Source organism: Dromiciops gliroides, chromosome 5 (genome assembly GCF_019393635.1).
Source record: "Dromiciops gliroides isolate mDroGli1 chromosome 5, mDroGli1.pri, whole genome shotgun sequence".
NCBI lineage: Eukaryota > Metazoa > Chordata > Mammalia > Microbiotheria > Microbiotheriidae > Dromiciops > Dromiciops gliroides.
The window spans coordinates 201,644,785-201,667,412 of NC_057865.1; the positions used below are offsets into that span (position 1 = coordinate 201,644,785).

At 41.4% G+C, this 22,628-nt stretch overlaps 1 protein-coding gene across 1 annotated transcript in view; it reads right to left on the bottom strand.

Annotated features, from left to right (window-relative positions):
- Nucleotides 1-916: 916 nt before the first annotated feature.
- Nucleotides 917-22,628, bottom strand: part of CACNA2D4 (calcium voltage-gated channel auxiliary subunit alpha2delta 4) — a 174,946-nt gene continuing 153,234 nt past the window's right edge. Inside the window, exons 34-40 of the mRNA XM_043967622.1 lie at nt 19,565-19,617; nt 18,955-19,010; nt 16,811-16,831; nt 7,976-8,093; nt 7,173-7,285; nt 6,755-6,837; nt 917-1,015 (exon numbers count right to left, since the gene is read on the bottom strand). Of these exons, the coding sequence (XP_043823557.1) occupies nt 923-1,015; nt 6,755-6,837; nt 7,173-7,285; nt 7,976-8,093; nt 16,811-16,831; nt 18,955-19,010; nt 19,565-19,617 (537 nt within the window). The 3' untranslated portion in view covers nt 917-922. The remainder of the gene's footprint in view (nt 1,016-6,754; nt 6,838-7,172; nt 7,286-7,975; nt 8,094-16,810; nt 16,832-18,954; nt 19,011-19,564; nt 19,618-22,628) is intronic.

A 22,628-nucleotide genomic window follows, 5' to 3' on the forward strand; every position in this document is an offset into this window, starting at 1 on the left:
TCTTCCTGCACCACTTGGCTCTGTCCTTCCACTGTGCTCTTTCTAGACCCCATGCTCCATATTAGATACATGCTCACCTCTTGGAAATTACTTTATGTATATTTTGTATTTATTTGGCTCCATATAGGCATTCTTCCTGCCTAACCACCCTTACCTAATTGTTACCCAAAGGCAGGGACTGTTTTATTTTTGTCTTTGTACCCCCAGACCCTTAGCACACAGTGAGCGCTTAATACATGTTTATTGATTTGAAGCTGTGTCATTGAAATTCTCTATTATACTCCGTCTTTTGTAGGTGTGTAGCCATTACCCAAAGGAATTTATGGTTTTGCCCTTCTCGGGTCTTCCTCACTTTCCCTTCAGTACCTACCCAAGTATATACCGATGTTCCATACCCATGTCTATCAGAGCTTGAGCAGGTCCCTGGGGAATGAGGTGTATCCCGCTGTGATCTTTACTTCCCTCCAAGTTTCTCTTCTTGTAGTATTTCTTCTGTGCATTCTGTATGCCCTTCCCAGGACCTGTCAACCTGTGATTTTCCTCTCTGAGCAACCTGTTAAATCAAAGTAGTCAGTTCTTCCCTTGACCAGGCCAGGAACCTGGCACCTATGGAGATGAATGGGAGTGAAATCTTCACTCGGATCAGGAAGGGGTGGTTGGGAATTAGCAGAGAACTGCTCTGAACCTTGAGGCAGGTAGGACTGGGCCACTGCAGAGTCTTTAGGAAGGGGTTTCTAGAATCAGAGTGGTCTTTTTCTCCCAGCCGGACAACCTCTTCAGAAAGTAATTCCCAACAGCTGAAAAAGGGAGGCTGCCATGGTGCCCGTGGAGAGGGTTGGAGCTCCAGTCAGTCCTAGCGTTCTGGAACATCTGCTTCGGGTCAGCCAGCATTGCCTACTGCACTGTAGTTGAGGTTGTACAGTCACTGAAACAGCTCCGGGGCTCCCAGCAGCAACAGGAGCAGGGCTACTGAGGCAGAGTTCTCAGCGGTGCCTCCACAGTCCTGGGCATTTTCCTATAAAAACAGGGGGAGAGATGGTCAGTGATACCCCCACTAGAGGATCCCCTATAATGGAAAATTGTCATTTGTATTTCGATAGAAGGCTTTGAATCTTCATTTAATACACGAGATCATAGGATCTACAGCTAGAAGGGACCTTTGCCCTTAGAAAATTGATGATAATAAATATCCATATGCCATGGAAAGTAGAACTTTCTACTTTATACATACATACTCTTAAAAAAAAATTATAGGGGGGCAGCTAGGGGGCGCAGTGGATAGAGCACCGGCCCTGGAGTCAGGAGTACCTGAGTTCAAATCCGGCCTCAGACACTTGACACTTACTAGCTGTGTGACCCTGGGCAAGTCACTTAACCCCCATTGCCTGCAAAAAAAAAAACACACACACACACACACACAAACATATCTACATACACGCCCTCCTTCCCAGGCAGTAGTGTATTCCAAAGCCAAATAAGAGAAGACTTAGCAGGAACTTGATGTCTATGTTCAAGTACATACTGTTTATCTCTTAGAGGAAAAAATTGGGGAAAATGGATGGAAATGACTGAAGAATGGATTTTGACTCCGTTCAAGGAAAAACTTACTATCAGAGCTGTCCAAAAGTAGAATAGTTTGCTTTTAATTTTTTAATTTTTTTGGGTCCCAAGCTGTGATTTCACTGTGTAGGGTATGAGGCACTCAGTTGCAAATCAGCAATTGTTCTTCATTTTTCTTAAGAGCCTTAGCATTGCTTTGGGACACTGAGAGATTAAGTGATATTGGCCCATGGTCACACAGCAAGGATGTTTGGTGATGCTTGAACCCGGCTCTTCTTGATTCCTAAGCCCCTCTCTAAGCCTTGTTGTCTTTCATGGGATAGAAATTCTAGAGAAGTGAATTCTATGAAGTGAATTTTGGAGTCTTCCAGTGGAGTTTGGGTGGTGGCTTCTAATGGATGTGGGGCTCGGGGGAGCTCATGTTCAAGTATTTATTGGACTAGATAGCCTTGGAAATTCCTTCTAACTGAGCCTGATGATAGGATTTCTGAAATAGAAATTCTGTTTGGATTATCAGTAATTTTGAGTTATTAATACTCCTGACCCTCCTAATGACTGCAGAGATAAACAGCTGAGTGTAGCAGGGACCAGGAAAGCCCTGAGGCAGTTGATTTCTTGCTAACTTCAGGATCAGGCCCAGGGAGACTTGGTGAATTATGTACCAGCACACCTTCTGACCCTTCTTTTTCATATACTTATATGGGAATACAGGTATACTGATATGCACAAATAATCATGGACAAATGCATGCACATACATATGCATGCATATACATTTGTTCTTCACAAGTTCACACACATCCATGAATGCATGTGCATGACCATCTGACATCCAACATCACACTCCTAACTGAGAATTCCCTCAGCAAACAGGGCATTTGGTGGAAAAAAGAATTACAAGATCCTACCCACCTGTCTCCTAGCTTCTGTTGGCCCTACCCCAGGGCCTTACCCAGCACTGGGCCCTGCTTTGCACCACTGTCTCCTGATTGAGCTCCCATACTTCTTTTTTTTTTTTTTTTTTTTTTTTAGTGAGGCAATTGGGGTCAAGTGACTTGCCTAAGGTCACACAGCTAGTAAGTGTTAAGTGTCTGAGGCCGGATTTGAACTCAGGTACTCCTGACTCCAGGGCCAGTGCTCTATCCACTGCGCCACCTAGCTGCCCCAAGCTCCCATACTTCTTGCTCCTGCCTTGAGGGAGGACCTTGAACAATCTAATGACCTATCACTTTCAGTAGTTCTCTCCAGCTGCTAATATTCTTCCTGGACTCCCTCCTTTATAGTTAGCATGCTCCTATCTTCCTTCTTTCATTCTGCCCATCCCAGTGATTCTGGACTGCTAATATTCAAATGCTGGTCCTTATCTCCAAGTGCCTGCTCCCTTCTATCTCCATTAACCCTACCTAATCAATGTGCCACTCCTGATGTGCCCCATCTTTCCCCTATTCTCTCTGGAATTCATTTCATCATAAACTTCTTCCTTTCTTACTCCTTCTAACTCCTGGCAAGATCAAGAGGATACTTTCCCATGTGACCTTTCTAGTTCTGGGTTCCTTTCTATACCCCCTGATTCAGTAATTAAAGTAGGAGACTTGGAATATTCCTTGTTCCCTATTTCCATTTACAGATTCTTCCCCCATTGCTATCACTCAGTAACTTCTCTTTTGAGGTTCATGCAATACCTAAACCAGAGCCTAGTAGCTATTGTCTGCCAACCCCTAAAACATTCTCCTTCCTTCTTCATTGAAGACTACTCAGTATTCTCTCTGCCACAATTTCTGCTCTCATACTAAGGAATTTCAACATACATTTTGATGCTCCCTCAAGTACCCTAACTTCCCAGTTCCTCAATTTGATTGATTAGTTGCCATGAGTGTCTGATACACACAGAGATGAATATACTCTTTTTTTTTTTTTTTTTTTTTTTGTGAGGCAATTGGGGTTAAGTGACTTGCCCAGGGTCACACAGCTAGTAAATGTTACATGTCTGAGGCCGTATTTGAACTCAGGTCCTCCTGACTCCAGGGCCGGTGCTCTATCCACTGTACCACCTAGCTGCCCCCGATGAATATACTCTTGATCTTGTTGCAACCCACAAGTGCTCCTCTTTGTGTTCATAATCTTTTATGGTTAAATATTTCCCTATGCCACATATTATTTCCCTTAACCATGTTCTTCATTCTCACTGTGACCTCCATTTCTTCTACCCCTCAGTTCTTTCCCAAGCATCCCCAGTACAGTGGTTGCACTTTCTTCCTTTATAATTCTCAGCCCCTTAATACAATATTACAAGGGACAGCTAGGTGGCGCAGTGGATAGAGCACCGGCCCTGGATTCAGGAGGACCTGAGTTCAAATCCAGCCTCAGATACTTTACACTTATTAGCTATGTGACCCTAGGCAAGTCACTTAACCCCAATTGCCTCACCCAAAAAAAAAAATAATAATAATACAATATTACACTATCTTCTGGTATAGAATCTCTTGCTGCCCCCCCCCCACACATTTTTTATCACCAACCATACTTTACCAGATCCCACCACTGAATTATTTCCTATCTTGTGCTACTAAACAGAACTGGAGAAAGTCATTAAATGATTGAGTATTCTACAGATTTATGGTATCTAATCTCAATGCAGCAAGGCAATTCTACAGCTCTCTAATTGATTCTCTCTTCCACTCTCCACAGTGACTCTTCCAAACCTTTTTGTGTCTAGTCAAGTCTCCTTAGACTCCTTTTCCTGACCCCTTGCTTCAGATTTTACTCATACTTCATTGATAACATTGAGGTCATTAGTTGGTACCTCCCTCTTCTCTCTTCCTCTCATTTCAAATCACTCAAGATATCTTTCCCTATTATTGTTTCCTTTACTCAATTCTTGAATGAAGAGCTTTCCCTTCTTGCCAAGGCAAATAAATCCCTTGATATGCCCCCTTGATCCCATCTCTTCCCATCTTCTCCAGCAGATTGCCCCCACTCTATAATTTTCCATCTCTCTCTCTGCTGACTCGTTTGCTTCTATCTACAATGCACCCATGTCTTTTCCATCCTTAAAAAGTCCTCTTGTGCTCCTACCATCCCTGCTAAGTGACCATTCTATATCTGTCCTTCCCTTCTCAGCTGAAAGCCATGTACATTAGGGGGCCCCACTTCTATTTGCACTTTTCCTCTTCCTCTTTTATAATCTGGCTTCCACCCTTATTGTTCAACTTAACTTACTCTTGCCAAAGTTGCCAATGATCTCTCTCTCTTTTTTTACTTTAAAAATATTGTAGCAAATGTTTTAATTTCACTTTTATTTGCATGCTCATTTCACATTTACTCCCGTGCCATAAGCTTTTGTTTCTTCAGTCTCTTTTGAGCAACCTCCTCTTTTTTTTTTTTTTTTTTTTGCAGGGCAATAGGGGTTAGGTAACTTGCCCAAGGTCACACAGCTAGTAAGTGTCAAGTATCTGAGGCTAGATTTGAACTCAGGTCCTCCTGAATCAAGGGCCGGTGCTTTATCCAGTGTGTCACCTAGCTGCCCCCTCCAATGATCTCTTTTTTTGTTGTTTTTTTGTTTGGTTTTTTTAATTTTTGGTGAGGCAGTTGGGGTTAAGTGACTTGCCCAGGGTCACATAGCTAGTAAGTGTCGAGCGTCTGAGGCCGGATTTGAACTCGGGTCCTCCTGAATCCAGGGCCGGTGCTCTATCCACTGTGCTACCTAGCTGCCCCTAATGATCTCTTAATTGCTGATTCTAATGGCAGCCTCAATCCTCATCCTCCTTGACATGTCTATAGCATTTGACACTATTAAGTTGTAGAAACTTTCTACTCTTTGGTTGTCATACCTATCTGACTTTTCCTTAATCTTCTTGGACAGTTCTTCGTTCGTGTTAGCCCACTAATTATGGATCCCACGGCTCTGTCCTGGGTTCTCTTATCTTTTCCCTCTATGGTATCAACTCCCAAGGATCCAAATATAATCTCTGTGAAGATGAGTCCCAGAGCTCTATACACGGTTCTCTCCTTAGCTATGGGCCTGTGAGTACCAAGTGGATAGAGTTGGATAGACCATAGGTATATCAAATTTGACATGTCCAAGACAAAAGTAATTTACCCTTTCCAACTCCCACCCCAATCTCTGCTCCTTTTTCAGATATTCCTTATTACTGTTGAGGGTTTCACCATCCTTCTTGTTAGCTAGGGTCATAACCTTGGATTCCTATGTGATTCCTCCCTCTCACTCACCCACATATCCTGTCCATTGCAAAATCTTCTTGTTTTACCTCCAGAACGACTCTCATGTATATCCTCATCTCTACTTATACAGCCACTGTATAATGTAATTCAGACCCTTGTCACCTCTTGCCTGGACTTCTACTTGGTCCTCCCTGCTTTGTCTCTCCTCACTCCAATCCATTTTCCATTCAGCTACCAAAGTGATTTTCCTAAAACTTCAGAAAGTAGAAGTGCCCACGTCACCCACTTCTTCCCCTGCCCCCAATAAACTCTTTATTAACTCCTTGACCAAGTATAAAGTCTGCTTTTTGGCATTTAAAGCTCTTCACCACCTGGCTCCATTCTCCCCTTCTGTTTTCTTTACTCCCCTCCATTAACTCTAGTTAGCTACACTGGCTGACTTATTTTTGCTTGGACACAACACTCCATCCCTCATTTCTGTACTTTTGCACTGGCTGTCCCCCATACCTAGAATGCTGTCCCTCATGAGGGACTATCCCTGGCTTCCCTCAAGGCTCAGTTCAAATCCCAGTTCTTTCAGGAGGCCTTTTACAGTCTCCTCAGCTGCTAGTAGTGTCTTCCTCAGATACTCTCAGATACTTTCCATTTACTTTGTTCTGTTTTTTGTTTTGTTTTGTTTTTGTTTAAGTGAGGCAATTGGGGTTAAGTGACTTGCCCAGGGTCACACAGCTAGTAAGTGTTAAGTGTCTGAGGCCAGATTTGAACTCAGGTACTCCTGAATCCAGGGCCGGTGCTTTATCCACTTCGCCACCTAGCCGCCCCTTTCCATTTACTTTGGATGTATCTTGTATGTACCTGGTTATTTATATGTTTTATCCCCCATTAGAATTACTTTCTTCAGGGTAGGGATTATTTTTGCCTTTCTTTGCATCCTCAATGCTTAATGCTTAGTGAGTGCTTAATAAATGCTTGTTGACTGACTGATCAGCTCTACATCTCCCCAGGATACATACCTCTGGATGAAATGCATGGCAGGTATCTGGTCGCCTTCGGAGCTTCTGGGAGCGCATCCTGTCACACTTGACAGATGCATTATGTATACCAATGTTAAGGTCAATAGTAGGAGCCCAGAGGCTGGGGATAGACAGGGAGTCTAAATTTAGTACTGAAGATAAGGGCCCAGAAGAGCACTGACTCCTCTGGTGACAGTTTTGCTTTCTGAAGCAGCAGAGGGTAGCCAGAGGAAGGGGTACCAAAGAGGGAGTGCATGAATCCAGGGAAGAGGTTGGAACTCAATGACCTAATGTGGGAAAAGAAGACACAGGAAGGAAGGAGGTATTCAGCACCAGGAATATGGAACATTCCAGGTCACATATGCCCGTTTCTGCCTCCATTCCACCTCAGACCAGCATAGGAAGAATAGAAGGATATATTTGACTTCCCTGGCCTCTTGAAGGACAGGTGGGAACATGCTGCAGTCACAGGTGGAGTCAGTCACTACAAGAAGGAGGTTACTATTGGGAATCCGCTGAATCACAAACATCCTGTAGAAAGAGTGACAATGTAGTCAAATGCACAAATTGCCAGGACACTGGATTGGACTTGTAGGGTATAAGAAATAAGTAGTCATTTGTGAACTTTGTAGGTGATTCATATGTTGGCTTGAATTCTGACTTTGGGGGCCTGTTTTGTATTTCATTCTTTTTCCTTGGTTGGGGGAAGGAAGAGGACAGGTTAACTCAAAACATACTGTGCCATCAGTAGCTTTTCTGATTGGTTGAGTGCATTTTGTGTCATTGAATGGGCGAATAAAGTTGGCCCATAGTTCCTATGTGGCCAAATCCCCAAAACATCCTGGGGAAGGGTTGGGGAGAAGAGTTATTCAGGGGCAGAGAGCACCATTATCATTTGAGGGAAGCCACAAAAGCGTGAAATCTCCAGAGTAGAAAGATAACGAAAAGAGGCTTGGGGAACTTAGGTTCTCTTCCTTATATACCTCTTAAAGGGTTCAGGTAGAAGTGAAAAGAGGCCACCAGAAATCTAGAAGACCTCACCATCTCCAAATACCCCCATAAGAAGCACCCTAGTTTGGAAGGGTGAAAAATCATATCTCATTGGTGCTTCCATCTATCCCCTAGATTTTCTAGAGCAGGGAATCTGAAGGGTACCCCTCCTCCCACCCACTTGCCTGGCAGATAAAGCTCTGCATCCCCACCTCCCTTCCGTGGTCTTACTTCCTACAACCTCCACACTCCATGATCCCATTGGTCTCCTGGACAGCTTCCTGGTAAATGAAGACAGGGTACTCTGTGTCACAGGGTTGCAATACATCCAGCTTCTTGTGCTTGTGGGCTATGGAGAGAGACACAGAGATAAGATACATACCCAAACAAACCCAAGGAAGATGACAAGGCAATGTAGGAGCTGAGGCAAAAAGGTAGGAAGAGAAGAGGGAGGGGAGGAATTGGGGGGGGGGATTTGGAAAGAGAGGGCAATTGAAACAGTGCAATAAAAATATAATAAAAGAAGGGAGTTAAGAGACCTAGGTTTTCATCTTTCCTCTACAAACGAATTAGTTAATTAGTTTGTGTGACCTTGGGCAAGTCATTTTACTTCTTTGGGGCCCAGTTTCCTAATATGTGTAAAAGGTATTGAGGAGGGCTGTAGAGGGAGCATGTTTGTGTTTGGAGGTGAAGAATCCTATTATGGAGGGAGAATCTTTGAGAAAGAAGAGCCTTAGAAAGTAAACCTTCATGGTAACACCCAATATATAGTTGGGAAGGGATGGGGCTTGTGAAGCCTTGCTCTCTGCAAGGAATAAAATGGAGTAGAAAAATAGAAAGGATCTCCTTCTGTGACTGTGATATCTGATTCCAGGCTGACATGGAGTAAGTTGAGAAATGCTGAATGGTTAAATTTTCCTCTTCCGTACCAGCCCTGCATGCAGAGCACAGGGAAAATGGGGCTTTGCCCTAGAGTAATGGCATCTTTGGAGGGATAGTATGCTTCCTCCCCAAAGCAACTGCCACCCCAAAGTCCTCCAGAAGTGTGGGCAATTTTGCCCCCCCTCCCTGATTTCTGTGCTGCAGTGCACCTCTCCCCCAATAAATAAATTTGTCCCAAGTGCAGTTTCACTTAATTATGTTTCTTTCTATCAGCATGATAGAAATGCTCTTCTACCTGTGGTGTGGATCTTCTTGAGCATTAGATTTTTAGGGTTTCCCCTCTTGTTGTCTGGGAGAGAATACAAACTTTGCTAATTGTTTTCATTCTCATCTAAAATTTATTTTTAAAATATCTGATCTAATGACTTGAAGCAAATGGGAAATCAGGTGACTTTACAGGTTTCCAGTTGATCTGGGCTGGAGACTGAGCTGATTAAGGAACACGTTTTGCCAAAAATCTGCACGTTGAACCCAATAATCTATGAGTACTCCAGAATGGGGTGAAGTGGGCTGAAATGTGGGTAAAAAGTAAAATGAGGCATTAAATGATATTTAAAGTCCCTCCCAGCTAACTCTAAGGGTGGTGGAGAAGGGTTTGTTTGTTTGTTTGTTTTTCCAGTTATGAGTTAGTTCAGGTGAGCATTGAGGTCCCTTTGACTCCTAAATTCTGTGATGACGATTCTTTGGTTTTATGAAAAGAGCTGAAAGCAGAATGGAGTAGCCAGTAGGTGGCAGGGGAGAATCACCAGAGTAATCCCCACGGGTAAGGCAGGACACTTTTCAGGAACAGCTGATCACAGTTCTATGCCTCAGGGTCCTCTTGAGTTAGAACCATGGAGAGAGAGAGAGAGGGAGAGGGCTCCTTGATTAGTGTTGGTAAGACACTCTTTATCCTTCATAGGAAAGCGCCAAACTGTAATATGTGGAGGCATAATATGGAGGAAAAGTGCCATACATATAGGGACCATTTTACTCGAGCAACCCTGCAAATCAGCAGGCTGAAAAAAAAATAATGAAAATGTTATTAATATTAATTCTCTGGTGAAGTTCTATGCTGGCGCCTCATCATAGTACAGAGGTGAGCCTGGATTCTCAAATGCTATCAGAACTTCTTGTTAAGTCGTTTTTGAGACCTGTCTGATTCCGACCCCCATTTGGAGTTTTCTTGGCAAAAGTACCTGGGTGGTTTGCCATTTCCTTCTCCAGCTCATTTTACAGAGGAGGAACTGAGGCAAATAGGGTGAAGTGACTTGCCCAGGGTCACACAGCTAGTAAGTAGCTGAGGCCACATTTGAACTCGGGAAAATGAGTCTTCCTGACTTCAGGCCTGTTGCTCTAGCTACTGTGCCACCCAACTTAGCACGCTAGAAAGGCTTTAAATATGTCTTTTCAAAGACCAGCTTAACTAGGTTAGGAGAAATCTATCAGAAGATTGGCCCTAGGTTGAGGCCCTAGGTTTAGCTCCTGCATTGGTAAAGTGCCCATTTTAGGGAAAAAATGAATCCTCAAAATTAACATCATCACCTTTGTTAATCTTATTCTTCTCTTTTAAAAATTGGGTTCAGATAGAAATAAGCCCCACTTTTTATTTCTCTAACCATATCTGAAAGACAATGACTTAACCATTTGTTCATTTCTTCTTTGTTAACCTATTATTGGTTGAATTCATGGATCTTAACTACTCCATAGGATCCACCCACAGATAAATTGCTTTTAGTCACATTTTATTATTCTGTATACCTGTTGTCAGACTTTTTGAAGTGAGGTGTATTTGTTCCAAAAGTATTTTGGTATATTTTAAGTTTGTTTATTGTATGTTCTAAGAACATTTATCAATCATTCTCCTTTTTGATAAGCAAGTATTACTTTTTCTATAGCTGTCAGTATTTCATTAATGTTGTATACATTTTAGTTTCTATACCTTCTTAGATCTGTCATCCATTTGCCATGCTAAATGTGTACAGAAAGACTATAGGTTTTGCATAGGTATTAATTGTTCTTTGTTTCTCCCATTAAGCTTTTACTACAAGTTGACAATCGGTCTCAACATACACAACATTAGTTTTCTGTTGGATGGTCTTATGCTCAATGTATCTTGCCTAGTGAAGAACAAGCTATTTTTAAGTATCATTACGAATATATCAGCTCAGTTTGACTTCCAGATTCAAGCTCAAAGCCTTTATTTTCTATTCTTACTTCTGTAGCCAATATTAGGTATTCCTGAAGGTCAGGGAGAAGGTCCTTCTGGTGGATGTAGTCTTTTCAGTCCTGGAGGACTGGGGAGCTATCTTGGATTGTAAGCTAGAGTGTGGAGTTTCTTGATGCAGTGGTTACTTTTGAATCTTCTTTGAGAGGTAGTCAGAGGTAGCATGGGCAGTAGCAGCATTCCTCTGGCAAGGAACTATGACCAAAGAGGAATGGGGGTGGGAGGGATAGTAGTGGCAACTGGAACTCTTGCAGGAATCTTGCATTATGAGTCCCTGGATTAGAGAGGAAGCAGATTTTGGCTTCAGCAGCCCAACTTTTGTTTGTTTGTTTGTTTGTTTTTTTTTTCCGGTAAGGCAATTGGGGTTGACTTGCCCAGGGTCACACAGCTAGTAAGTGTTAAGTGTCTGAGGCCGGATTTGAACTCAGGTACTCCTGACTTCAGGGCCGGTGCTTTATCCACTGCGCCACCTAGCTGCCCCCAGCAGCCCAACTTTTGCCAAATGGAGCAAAGAACTTAAGACTTCCAGGCTACCCAGCCTTTAAGAATTGAGAAAGGCTGTATTTTCTCCCTCTCTCCCTTCCACTTCTGTCCAAAAGGATGGATGTTTCCATTTTAAGTTCCCAGTTTCCTTAAAACCACTTATTTGCTATTTTCAAAGTATTTTAAAAGCTGGCTAATCTGAATAAAGGTAAAGGCGATCTTAACTGCTCTGGGGTCCAGGTGGTTTTTAATTGAATACAGTGAGTGTCAATGGAGGTTGTAGGGGACATACTAGTTGCTGGCTTGAATACATAAGAAGTTAAATAGGTCACAGTTCTAGACCCATTCTGGTGATGAGACTTCAGAATCTGATCTGGTGACTTAACAAGGTGAGATTATGATTTATTAAGAACACGTATTAAAAACACTCTAGAATTACCAAGAAAGGATTCAAGTTTTCCTTTGCCCTAAGATAAATGGGCTATGATTGTTAGGTTTGGCTGATATCTGAATGCATGAGCTCTGGGCAACACCTTCATCCTCTGATATAAAGAGAAGGGAAGTGGAGGGAGTGATGACCAAAGGAAAAAGCAAATCCCTGAGCCAGCTCAATAGAAGGAAAGAGGCTCTTTCGGAGAGAAATCTGCACTGCCCCTTTCTGTGAGGGAAGGGGGTTTTAAAAAATAAAAGTAAAAAAGAGCAAGTACTCCCTTGCTAACCAGCTGCTTCACAGCAACATCTACTGGTTATACTTTAATTAAGAATTTTACACTTATTAAGTCCAAACAGTATCTTAATACCACTGGAGAAAGTTTTCATAAGATAGCTCTTTAATATGCTTTCAGCTTGCTATGCCATTAACTTGATGCTTTCTATGCATATCAAGTATTTAATATGATATTTTGGCATGGAAAAACCTATACTTATTTATCGTATCTGATTTAAAAGACTCAGTTGTATTCAGAAGTGATACAATAAATTATAGGTTTGGGGCTGGGAAGAATGGTAGTGAGCTACACTTGTTTTCCTGGAAGATGCCACATTTTAGATAATTTGTTTCTGACTTTATCCTGCTGTTGACATATTTTAAGTATAGGTAATTTTCCATGTGGACATCATATACTTTAGTATAGTTCCAATTTAGTGCTAACTTTGCTTAGCAAGCAAAGTTATACTTAAGCAGTGAATGCACATAAACATTTTGTTGTTGTTAAGTTGTTTTGGGAGACTAGCACACTTTGTGATCGCATTTGGGCTTGTTTTGGCAGAGATAATGTAGTGGTTTGCCATGTCCTCCTCCAGCTCATTTTACAGATGAGGAAACTGAGGCAAACAGGTTAAGTGACTTGCTCAGAGTCTCACAGCTAGTAAATGTCTGAAATTTTAACTCAGGAAGACTTATCTTCCTGACTTCAGGCCTGGCACTCCAATCCATCTTACCACCAAATGCCCTCACATAAACATGTAATTGCCTATATTTGAATGGGTCTCTGATGTTCTCATCTTTCAGTAATAAACATATAATTATCTATAAATATCAATACAAATATAAATATATAAATAAATGTGATAGCTATATAAAGGTGAGAACAAGCTTACACCAGAGAGAAACTTGGTAAAATGCTTTGCTAATAGTTCATATACAATTATGAAGCATCTGAGTTAATGATTAGGATCTTACTGGACTCCCTTCCCTTTTCCAGTTTTTCAGAAAAGCTAGCATTTTAGTAATCCCTCTTGATATAAACATCCTGTCATTCATTATATATCTTTATGCAAACTTTGTTTCACATTTTATTAAAATTGAGCTTTTAGTTTTTGTACTTCTCTTAATGACCTGAAATTTTCCATATCCTCCTTCTTTAGGGGTTCTCTCTTCTAATTTATTTGCTTCCCAAGTCTTTATAGCATAGTTTTTGATCACTACTTACTTGTGTATTTTGCTCCTTGTTCTGTATGACTCCATGTATCACCTTAACCTTTTGGCTTTCACTTTTAATTGTTTATAAGGCTATCAAGAATTTCCTATATACCTTTGTATTCTGAATTCTATTCTGCATATTTCTTTTTTTTTTTTTTTTGGTGAGGCAATTGGGGTTAAGTGACTTGCCCAGGGTCACACAGCTAGTAAGTGTTAAGTGTCTGAGGCTGGATTTGAACTCAGGTACTCCTGAATCCAGGGCCAGTGCTTTATCCACTGCGCCATCTAGCTGCCCCTATATTTCTTCTTTATTGCCTTTATTTGGGTGATAAGGTGTTCAGGTTTTCTATTACACATACCAGCTTGATATTGATTTAATTTTTCAATGTCTTTCCATAGCTTGTCAGAGCTTTCTAAAAATGCTTCTTCCATGGTAGTATTTGACCCCTGTCCTTAAGACTATTCCTAGAGAGAGCTGTCATTCTTCCCATGATCCTTCCCATGGCAACAACCACAGCATATTCTGTTATGCGCACTTGTTTTACACTTGCTGTCCAATATTGGAAAACGCATTTGCTTATGATAATAAAAATAATGAAATATAATAAAATGATAATAAAATAGCAGATAGCTATTTTTAAAAAATTACTTCATGTTGCTATAGTTTGTCTATTAGATGAATTTGTGTCATTAAACTCAAAAAGGATTTTTTGAAATTCCAGTCTAAATAGGCCCACTTTCTTTCAAAATAATTTAAGACAATGGCATTTCTCATATGTTTTGTTATTAGTGTTTCTGGAGTAGAAATATAGATTCTCAAAGGCATTAGGTTCTTTAGCTTCTTCCTTCTTTAATCAGCTCCTCAATTTCTACTTGTATTTTATCTAATCTGATTTTAGGAAGGAAAATGTTTCTTGCAAAGCATTGCTGTGTAACTTGTAGCTTAGTATATTGTTGACAATAATTAGTATGAAGTCTTTGCCTGTAACTGGTAAGATCAGATTCCAATTTTATTGATGTAGTTTTGAAACATTTTTTTAAAAAAGCATTCAAATCTTCAATTAATTTTATTCATACTAGTGGTTTGCCCACATTTGTGGATTTCAGTCATGTGATACTGAAGCAATTCTAGCAGGTTAGGTATTGGTATTTCAGTTTTGTTATTAGTTTTCTTGCATCTTTGTGACACCAGAACATTAGGGAGCACCACTCACTTCAGTATCAAGCTAATTATCATATTGGTCCCAAGTAGGTTCAGCTGAAACTCCATGTCACTCTATCTCATAGTCATAGGAATATTTATATGACCCTATCACCCTGTTGGATATTTAAGGGTTTTTTCAAAGCCTTCCCAGCTATGGTAGTGGTTTTACGGCACATCACCCCACCTGGTGGTACCCTCTTATTTTGCCCTTCCTACAATCCCAACTGAGACCTTGGATTGGACTTTCACAGAGTTGTTGTTGTTATGGTTATTAGTAACAATAATGGTGATGCCCCTTTGCATTTGTACAACCCTTTACTTTCTTGGTATCCTTTTTATCTTTAATCTCAATTTATATTCATTGCATATCTAAGATAGGCATTTTATTGAAAGGGAAGCAAGGACTTCCTTTCTTTAGATGTGACTTCTAATGACAGAGCTGGGTCTTCTAATACCTAGTCCAGGCTCTTTCCAATAAAACCATGAACCCAAGAGAGGATGTCAAGGTGCAGTCATGTAAGGTACTAATTACAAGTTTAAAATGCATCCATCAGCAGTAGGATCTATCCTTCAGCTAACCAACAGCTTGATTGTCAGGTGTAGAAGTATAAGGGTGTTCCCTTTACAGATAAAATCATAGGTCCAGACAAAATAATAATAGCTGGAGATAATTCTAGACTCTCTCCTGTCCCCAGCACTTGTTAATCCATAAGTAATTGCTTCAGATGTGGACTGAGGAAGCATCAGGTCATGTTTGTTTCTCAGACTTTTTTTTTTTTTTTGGTATTCCCCAACAGTGCCTAGTAACAGTATAGTGGGAAAAGCACTGAACTTGGAGTCAAGAAAACCTATACAGTAGAAAGAGGACCTATGTTCAGACTCTGACACTTGCTATCTGTGTGACTTTGGGTGAGTCACCTAACTTCTCTGGAATGGTTTGCTCATGTATTAGATGAAGGAGTTATAGCAGGTAAGCTTCTTACATTTCTGTCAGTTCTAAATTCATGATTCTATGACACTGCCACTTCCTCGCTCTGGAGGCAAATTGAAAACTCGTTGGGTTTCAGTTCCTCTGTAAAATGGGGATGAAGGATGGTATCTGCTTTGCTTCATTCACTCTCCGGCAACATTATGAGGTAATGGTTGTGGAAATGCTGTGAGGAGTGGAAGGTGTTATTACTAATATATGCTCTTTACACAGTATATGCTGATATCAGCTCCTTGCTGATAGAAGAAGACAGGGAGGGCAAGAATGACCTTCCAGGAAGGGAACTATTAGGGAAAGCTTTGGTGAGGAAATCAGTCTGAATGTGCCCGATGTCATTTTTGGTGTGGTGGGGATGGTGGGGATGGTGGAGATGGGGGTGATGTTGGGGATGGTGGGGTTGATGAAAGCTGACATTTACACAGTGCTTTAAAGTTTTCTGCAAAGCACTTTGCAACCAGGATTGTGTTTGATCCTCACAAAAATCCTGTGAGGTAGGCACTATGTATTATTATTCCTATTTTACAGAGGAAGAAATTGAGGCTCAGAGGAATGTTGACTTGTCCATAATAGCATAGCTAACTCTAAGTGTCAGAGGAAGGATTGGAAGCTAGGTCTTCTTTCCAGTCCAGTGCTCTTTCTTCCTGTCTTGATGGTGGTGATTGCAGAGAGAGAAATGGAGTGATCTGGTCTTTAACTATGGTACAGTGGAAAGAACAGTGGATTTGGAGTTAGAAGAACTAGATTTTAACTCTGAGCTCTGCCTCTTACTAGCTATGTATCTATGTGCAAATCACATCATTTTTATGAGTCAGATTCCCTATCTGTTAAAAAAAATGGGGATAATACTTGCAACATTCCAGGGAGTTGCTACAAGAGCCTTAGGGAACCTTCCAATCTGCCTAGGGTTGTGGTGTATTTGTGTGATACCACTTAGAACTTCTCTTAATTCTAGTGCCTTCCCTCTTCTAACTTTTTCCTATTAATGGTGTTTATACCTTGTTTGTACATCTTGTTTGTTTGTTGTCTCCCCCATTAGACTGTGAGCTCTTTGAGGGCAGGGACAGTCTTTTGCCTCTTTTGGTATCCCCAGTGCTTAGCACAGTACCAGGCACTAGTGGGTGCTTAATAAATGTTTGTTGCCTACTGAATGCTTCTCTACAGTTTGAGCTAAGGGCACGCTCATCTCCTGACAGGATGTGCTAAAGTGGTAGATGGGCAGGGCTCTTGAATGGGGAATATCTCAAGACTTCAGCCTTTCCTTCTGCAAGCTTGTAGTCAGTATGAGACAAGCTTTTAATATCTCATTAGTTGGTTTTACTTACAGTGATGGAAGATGGCTTTGGCTGCTTGGGTCATGTGACCAGCACAAAGTGGAGATGGAATCATGGAGTCACATTTCACAAGATGATGGAACAGGAAGGGGGCAAAGTCAGGTAGAATGAGGGTGTCACAGGATGCAGTGATGACAGGATGCAGTGATATCACATGGTGATGATCCAAAGTAGTAGAGAGATGATGTCACACAGGGAGGTGATAGGTTTAGGAGTTGGGAGGAAGGTAGGAGAAAAGTCTATGAGGGATATGATATAAAGCATGGTTTAGTGGTCCCTGTCCCCATGGAATTCCACCTCAGTAAATTGCCAGCAAACATTCCATTAACCTCAAAGCAGAAAGCTTCTACTTCCATATTTCTGGCATTGAATTCTCCCCTGAACGCCAGCACTTTTAGCTTAATATGTCCCAAATTGAACACAGCAGTCCTATGACCTGTAAGGTCCCTCCAAAATTCACTATCCTCTTAACTTCTTTATTTCTTTTAGACTGCCATCCTCCCAGTGCTCAAAGCATTGATTCCCCCCTCCCCTACCCCAGATTCCCCAGGTTCACTCAGTTACCAAACCCTGGTAATTTTGCCCCTTAAGTAAATCTAGAATATGTCTCTTTCTTTCCATTGCCAATGCCATCACCCTAGGTCAAGTATGACTTGCATCTGAGCTGTGCAGTATATACACACACATACACATGTATATGTATATATCTATAAATATACAATATTATATAGACATATAAATGATATGGCACGATATGATATAACAGTTTAGCAGACACCAACACATAAAAGTCTGATGCTCCACACACATGTATGGTGTCATGCACATATACATGCATGTTATATATGTATCTGCATCTTTACATGTAGGCACAAATATATGTGCATGTGTATGCATATACTACATATATGTAGATATCACACATATATAGACACACATATATACATATATGTATATACACACATATATTCCCCACTTCTATCAAGAACTAACCTTAAACTTCTAGAAAAAAGTGTCTTCACTTGCCCAACACTCAATCAATTCCTTGCTACTGTACTTCCACCCCTACTAGAAAACTGCTTTCTTAAAGGTCCTATGTCCTATGATGTGGTTTTTTTTCAGTTCTCACCCTGTTTGACCTCTTTTTAATATTTATTGACATATATTTTTCTCCCTCATGACTCCTGAGTTGCATTGTTCTCTTAGTTCTCTTTCCTCTCTAGTCGTTTCTTCTCTGTCTCCTTCACTGACTCCTTCAGTAAGTGTATGTTCTCAAAGGTTCTGTTCTGTGTCCTTTTCCCTTCTCTTTCTCTACACTCACTTCCTTGGCAGATAATTCCCAAAGGTATAGTATATTTCCAGTCCTTTCTTCTGCATTCCAGACTTGCATCTCCACCTGCCTGCAGGGCATCTTTGTCTGTCTGGACATACCATTGGCAACATGTCCAAAACCAAGCTCATCTTTCTTTGATTATAAGAGATTAGTGTACAGGCCCTCATTATTGCTATCTATTTGGGCCATTGCCATCCCTACCTAGGAGTTCTTCAGGCCTTCACTCCCTTCCTCCTTTTATTCCATTCTTAATACCACTGCCAGGTTAATCTTTATGTACAGACTTGGCCATATCAGTACTCTGTTGAAAAATCTTCAGTGTCTCCTTTTAGTCTCTTGGGTAAATGTTCTGTTCCTTAGATTCAAAACCCTGGCCTCCAGAGCCCTTTTTCATTTGGCATCACCTTATTTTTACAGCTTTATTTCACATAAAACCCAACTCAAATGTTATATCTCCTAGGAAGTCTTTCCTTGACCTCAGATAGCATTGTTCATACCTTTTAAAATAGACTTAACATAAGTTTGTGTATGTGTCAAGCCCCCAAGCTCCATGAGGGCAAGGATCCTATCAAAACTTCACATCTTCCCTATTGCCTAACACAATACTCCTTCCAGAGGAGATGCTTAATGCACATTGGTTGTATCCCCATTGCCCAGCATTGCACCCTTCTATGTAGATAATTAATAAATGTTTGTTGACTTTAACTGAAATTCAGGCACTTGATGCAGTTCCTGCAAAATGCCTGTGATTATCCTGTCCTGGCATGGTCTTCCCCAACCCCTGAAAATGCTGTGTACTCACCCTCTGCCCTGCTCTCCCACTGCCAGCAGCCCCATGTACCCCACTCTAAGAAGAACCTGTAAGAAAAAATATAGGAGGTGTGTGTGTGTGTGTGTGTGTGTGTGTGTGTGTGTGTGTGAGATGGGGATGGGGGGTGGTAATGGATAGGAAGTTTTAGCTGCTTTCTCTCACCCTCTTTACAGTTTCTTTCTGTAGCTTGACAGGAAATAGGGGGCGAGGAGTCTCACCTGCTCCACGGAAAAGGAAGTAGACAGCTCTGTACCAAATACCAGTGGCTGGCAGCCAGTCCTTTTCTCCTCTTTTCCTTGGATACTCATTGGTCTCTACCCCATGTTGGCTAAGATCTAGGTTACAGCAATGCACAATGTTCCTTGGTTGCATCCTTGGACCTTGGGCAGAGCAGCCTGCTTTGGATGCTGCGCATATTGTGGGAATGCCATCTATATAGCTCTGATTACCACATAACTGGGTTCTCTCCTCCCCATTGTGTGTATGAATGAGTGCTCTGGATAGAGCCAGAATTCCCAGGAAAGGGTCCCGATTGTGATCCCAACCCGGTATAATCTCCCTCCCTTGCCCCCAAAGAAATCCTTCAGACACCCACACTCACATGAAGAGCTCACTCATCAGCCATTTGGCAGCAGTCACAATCGAATTGATGGGCTAGAATGGTAGAGTACATCATTAAGATCCAAGGCCAGATTCCCCCTTAGCCTCTAGACCTTAACAGCCAAAGCACCCCAAAGACTGTGTATTTTAAATAATATGCAAATTACCCAAATACCCGCCACCTCAGCTTCTATTTCACCCTTAAGGAACAGTTAGTTACTCAACACCACTTTCCTGTAGGAGACATTTGAGGAGGCAGTGTGATATAGTAGAAGGAACACTGGGGAGTCAGGAAACGAGTTCAAGTACCAGCACTGCTACTCAATAGAAGTAACTAAACCTTTACTGATAAAATGCTGGTGGTGGTAGAGTGAGGAACAGAAGATGCCGGCCTAAATGGCCTTTAAAGTTTTTTCTAACATTCTTGAATCTCCTGAGTAATTCCTATTGTAGGTTAGATACTTGTCGGAAGCTAGGACAATTTCCATATTGACTATTAATTGGAACTTCTAGGGGATATGGCAACTGCTACTGTAGATTTGGGACATTTGGTCTCATATTACCAGGAAGGTGGTGGGCAGGGAGGGGTTTAGAACAGGGAGGAGATAAATCTGCTGGTGAACACTGACTCGGGAAAAAGCACTAAGGGCTTAGGAGGCCTCTCTGATCTGAATCAATGAGTCTTGTATGGAGCAATGTGGCCAGAGAAGTATTTAAAGTAGTATTTAGTAGTAAGGGGAGAGAATCGTTAGGTAAATGGATTTAATTAGACTAAAAACCTTTCTGAGTAATTGTTTTCCTGCTTGAGGCCCTCACACAGTACAGCTAAGAGCAACTGTTTGCATTAGGACTTGGCAGGAATCTGGAAATGGCTAATCAAACAACTCATCATTGAGCTAGCATTCCATCACAAAAAGGCTGGAAACCTAAGAGAAATAAAACAATTAGTCAGTTAATCAGTTAAATCTTGACTCAGCTGCCCCTCAGTAAAAGAAGAGGATTGGCCAACAGCAATTGACTTAGGGACTAGAGCTACCAATGTAACAAAAGATTGAGAGGATTTTGTTTCCAGCAAGTATGAAGGGCAAGTTGAATTTTATAGTGATTGAAGAGACTGTGCTATTTTTGTCTTTTTTAGTGCAACACTGTCACTTGATGACCATATAGCTTTCATTCTCTCTCCCCCCCCCCATTTTCCCTGTCTCATGGTTTGCCCCTCCTTAGGCAACCTAGTAGCCTGCTCCCAGGGGGATTCACTATATAGCTGCTAGCCTTACTATGGCCACCAAATGGCTTTTAGCCCATTCTACCTCAGAGCTCAAAAGATCTATCAGCCTCAGCCCTCCCCCAGTAAGCATGCCCACTTCTGGTTTTAATTTGATAATTATTTCTATGAGATGACTTCTAGCTCTTTTCAGTCTTTTCTTCTGAGCTCCTGTCTTGTTTTTACCTACTGCTTACTGAACATTTCAAACCGGATGTCCTATAGATATCTCCAATTCAATATCTAAAACAGAATTCATTGTATTTTCCTGCAAACCAACCTCTCTACCCAAATTCCTCATTTCTGTCACAGATACCACCATTCTTCCAGTTTCTCAGGTTCGAAATCTCAGTTGGCCTTGACTCCTCACTAGACAAATCCATTCAGTTACCAAATCTTGTCATTCTACCTCCATAACATCTCTCACATCTGACTCCTTCTCTACTCCCATTTTTGGGCCAGGCCTCCAATCACTTCTCACCTGGACTACTGCAGTAACCTCCTAATTGTTTTCCCTTCTTCAAGTGTTTCCCCACTCCAATCCATGTTCCAGGCTTCCCAAGTGATTTTCCTAAAATGCAGGTCTGACCATATCACTTCCCTACTCCGTAAACATTAGGCCTCTAGGATAAAATGTAAATTCCTTTGGCTTTTAAAGCCTTTCACAACCTAGCTCCATTCACTTTACTTTATTTTGACTTATCTTTCCACAAATTAGGCCACTGTCACCTTACATACCCCTTCTCCCCACCCCCCAATTCCAACTGCCCTTTATGCGTTGTGTTCCTCCTAGGAGGAAGGGCAAGGGCTGTGCTTGCTTGTATGTATATCCCTAATTGCCAACATTTTCTAGATGATGGAGAAAGCAAGGGAGTTCAAGAAAAACATGTACTTCTGCTTCATTGACTACACTAAAGCCTTTGTGTGGATTATAACAAAGTGTGGCAAGTCCTGGAAGATATGGGCATATAAGATTATTTTACTGGTTTCCTGAGGCACCTGTACGTGGGTAAAGAAGCAACAGTTAGAAAGAACCAAACATGGAATAGCTGATTGGTTTAAGATTAGAAAAGAAGTATGACAATGCTGTATATTGTCACCTTATTTATTTAACTTATATGCAGAGTACCTCATAAGAAATGCCACACTGGATGAATTAAAAGCTGGAATTAAGGTTGTTAGGAGAAATAGCAACAATCTCAGATATTCAGACAATACCACTGTGATGGCAGAAAGTGAAGAATTAAGAAGCCTTTTGATGAGGGTGAAAGAGGAGAGTATAAAAGCTGGCTTGAAACTTAACATCAAACAAACAAACAAAAAGATCATGGCAACTGGTCCCATCACTTTCTGGCATATAAAGGGAGAAGAAATGGAAGCAGTGTCAGATTTTATATTCTTGGGCTCAAAGATCCCTGCGTACAGTGAATGCAGAGTCATGAAATTAAAAGATGCTTGCTCCTTAGAAGGAAAGCTATTGTTGTTTTGTCCTTTGTTTTAGAAAAGGACCAATGCCATCATTGGGTGATGTCTAAATTTAATTTAAGTGAGGCAGAGTTGCACAAAGTTGTCAGCCTTGCTCTCTCCTCCAGAGTCACTTAAGTCTAGTGGCAAGACAAAAGTCAGGATGACTGGCAATGGCCAGAGAGACAGCACATGACCTTGGCATCTTCAGTGTCTGACCAAGCTCTCAGGGCTCCCTGCTTCAACCATTTTTGTGGCCATTGAACAAATCGTTCTCATCTGCTTATTCCAATGCAGGGAAGTCTTCACATACTTGGGGTAGACACCCCCCAATTCA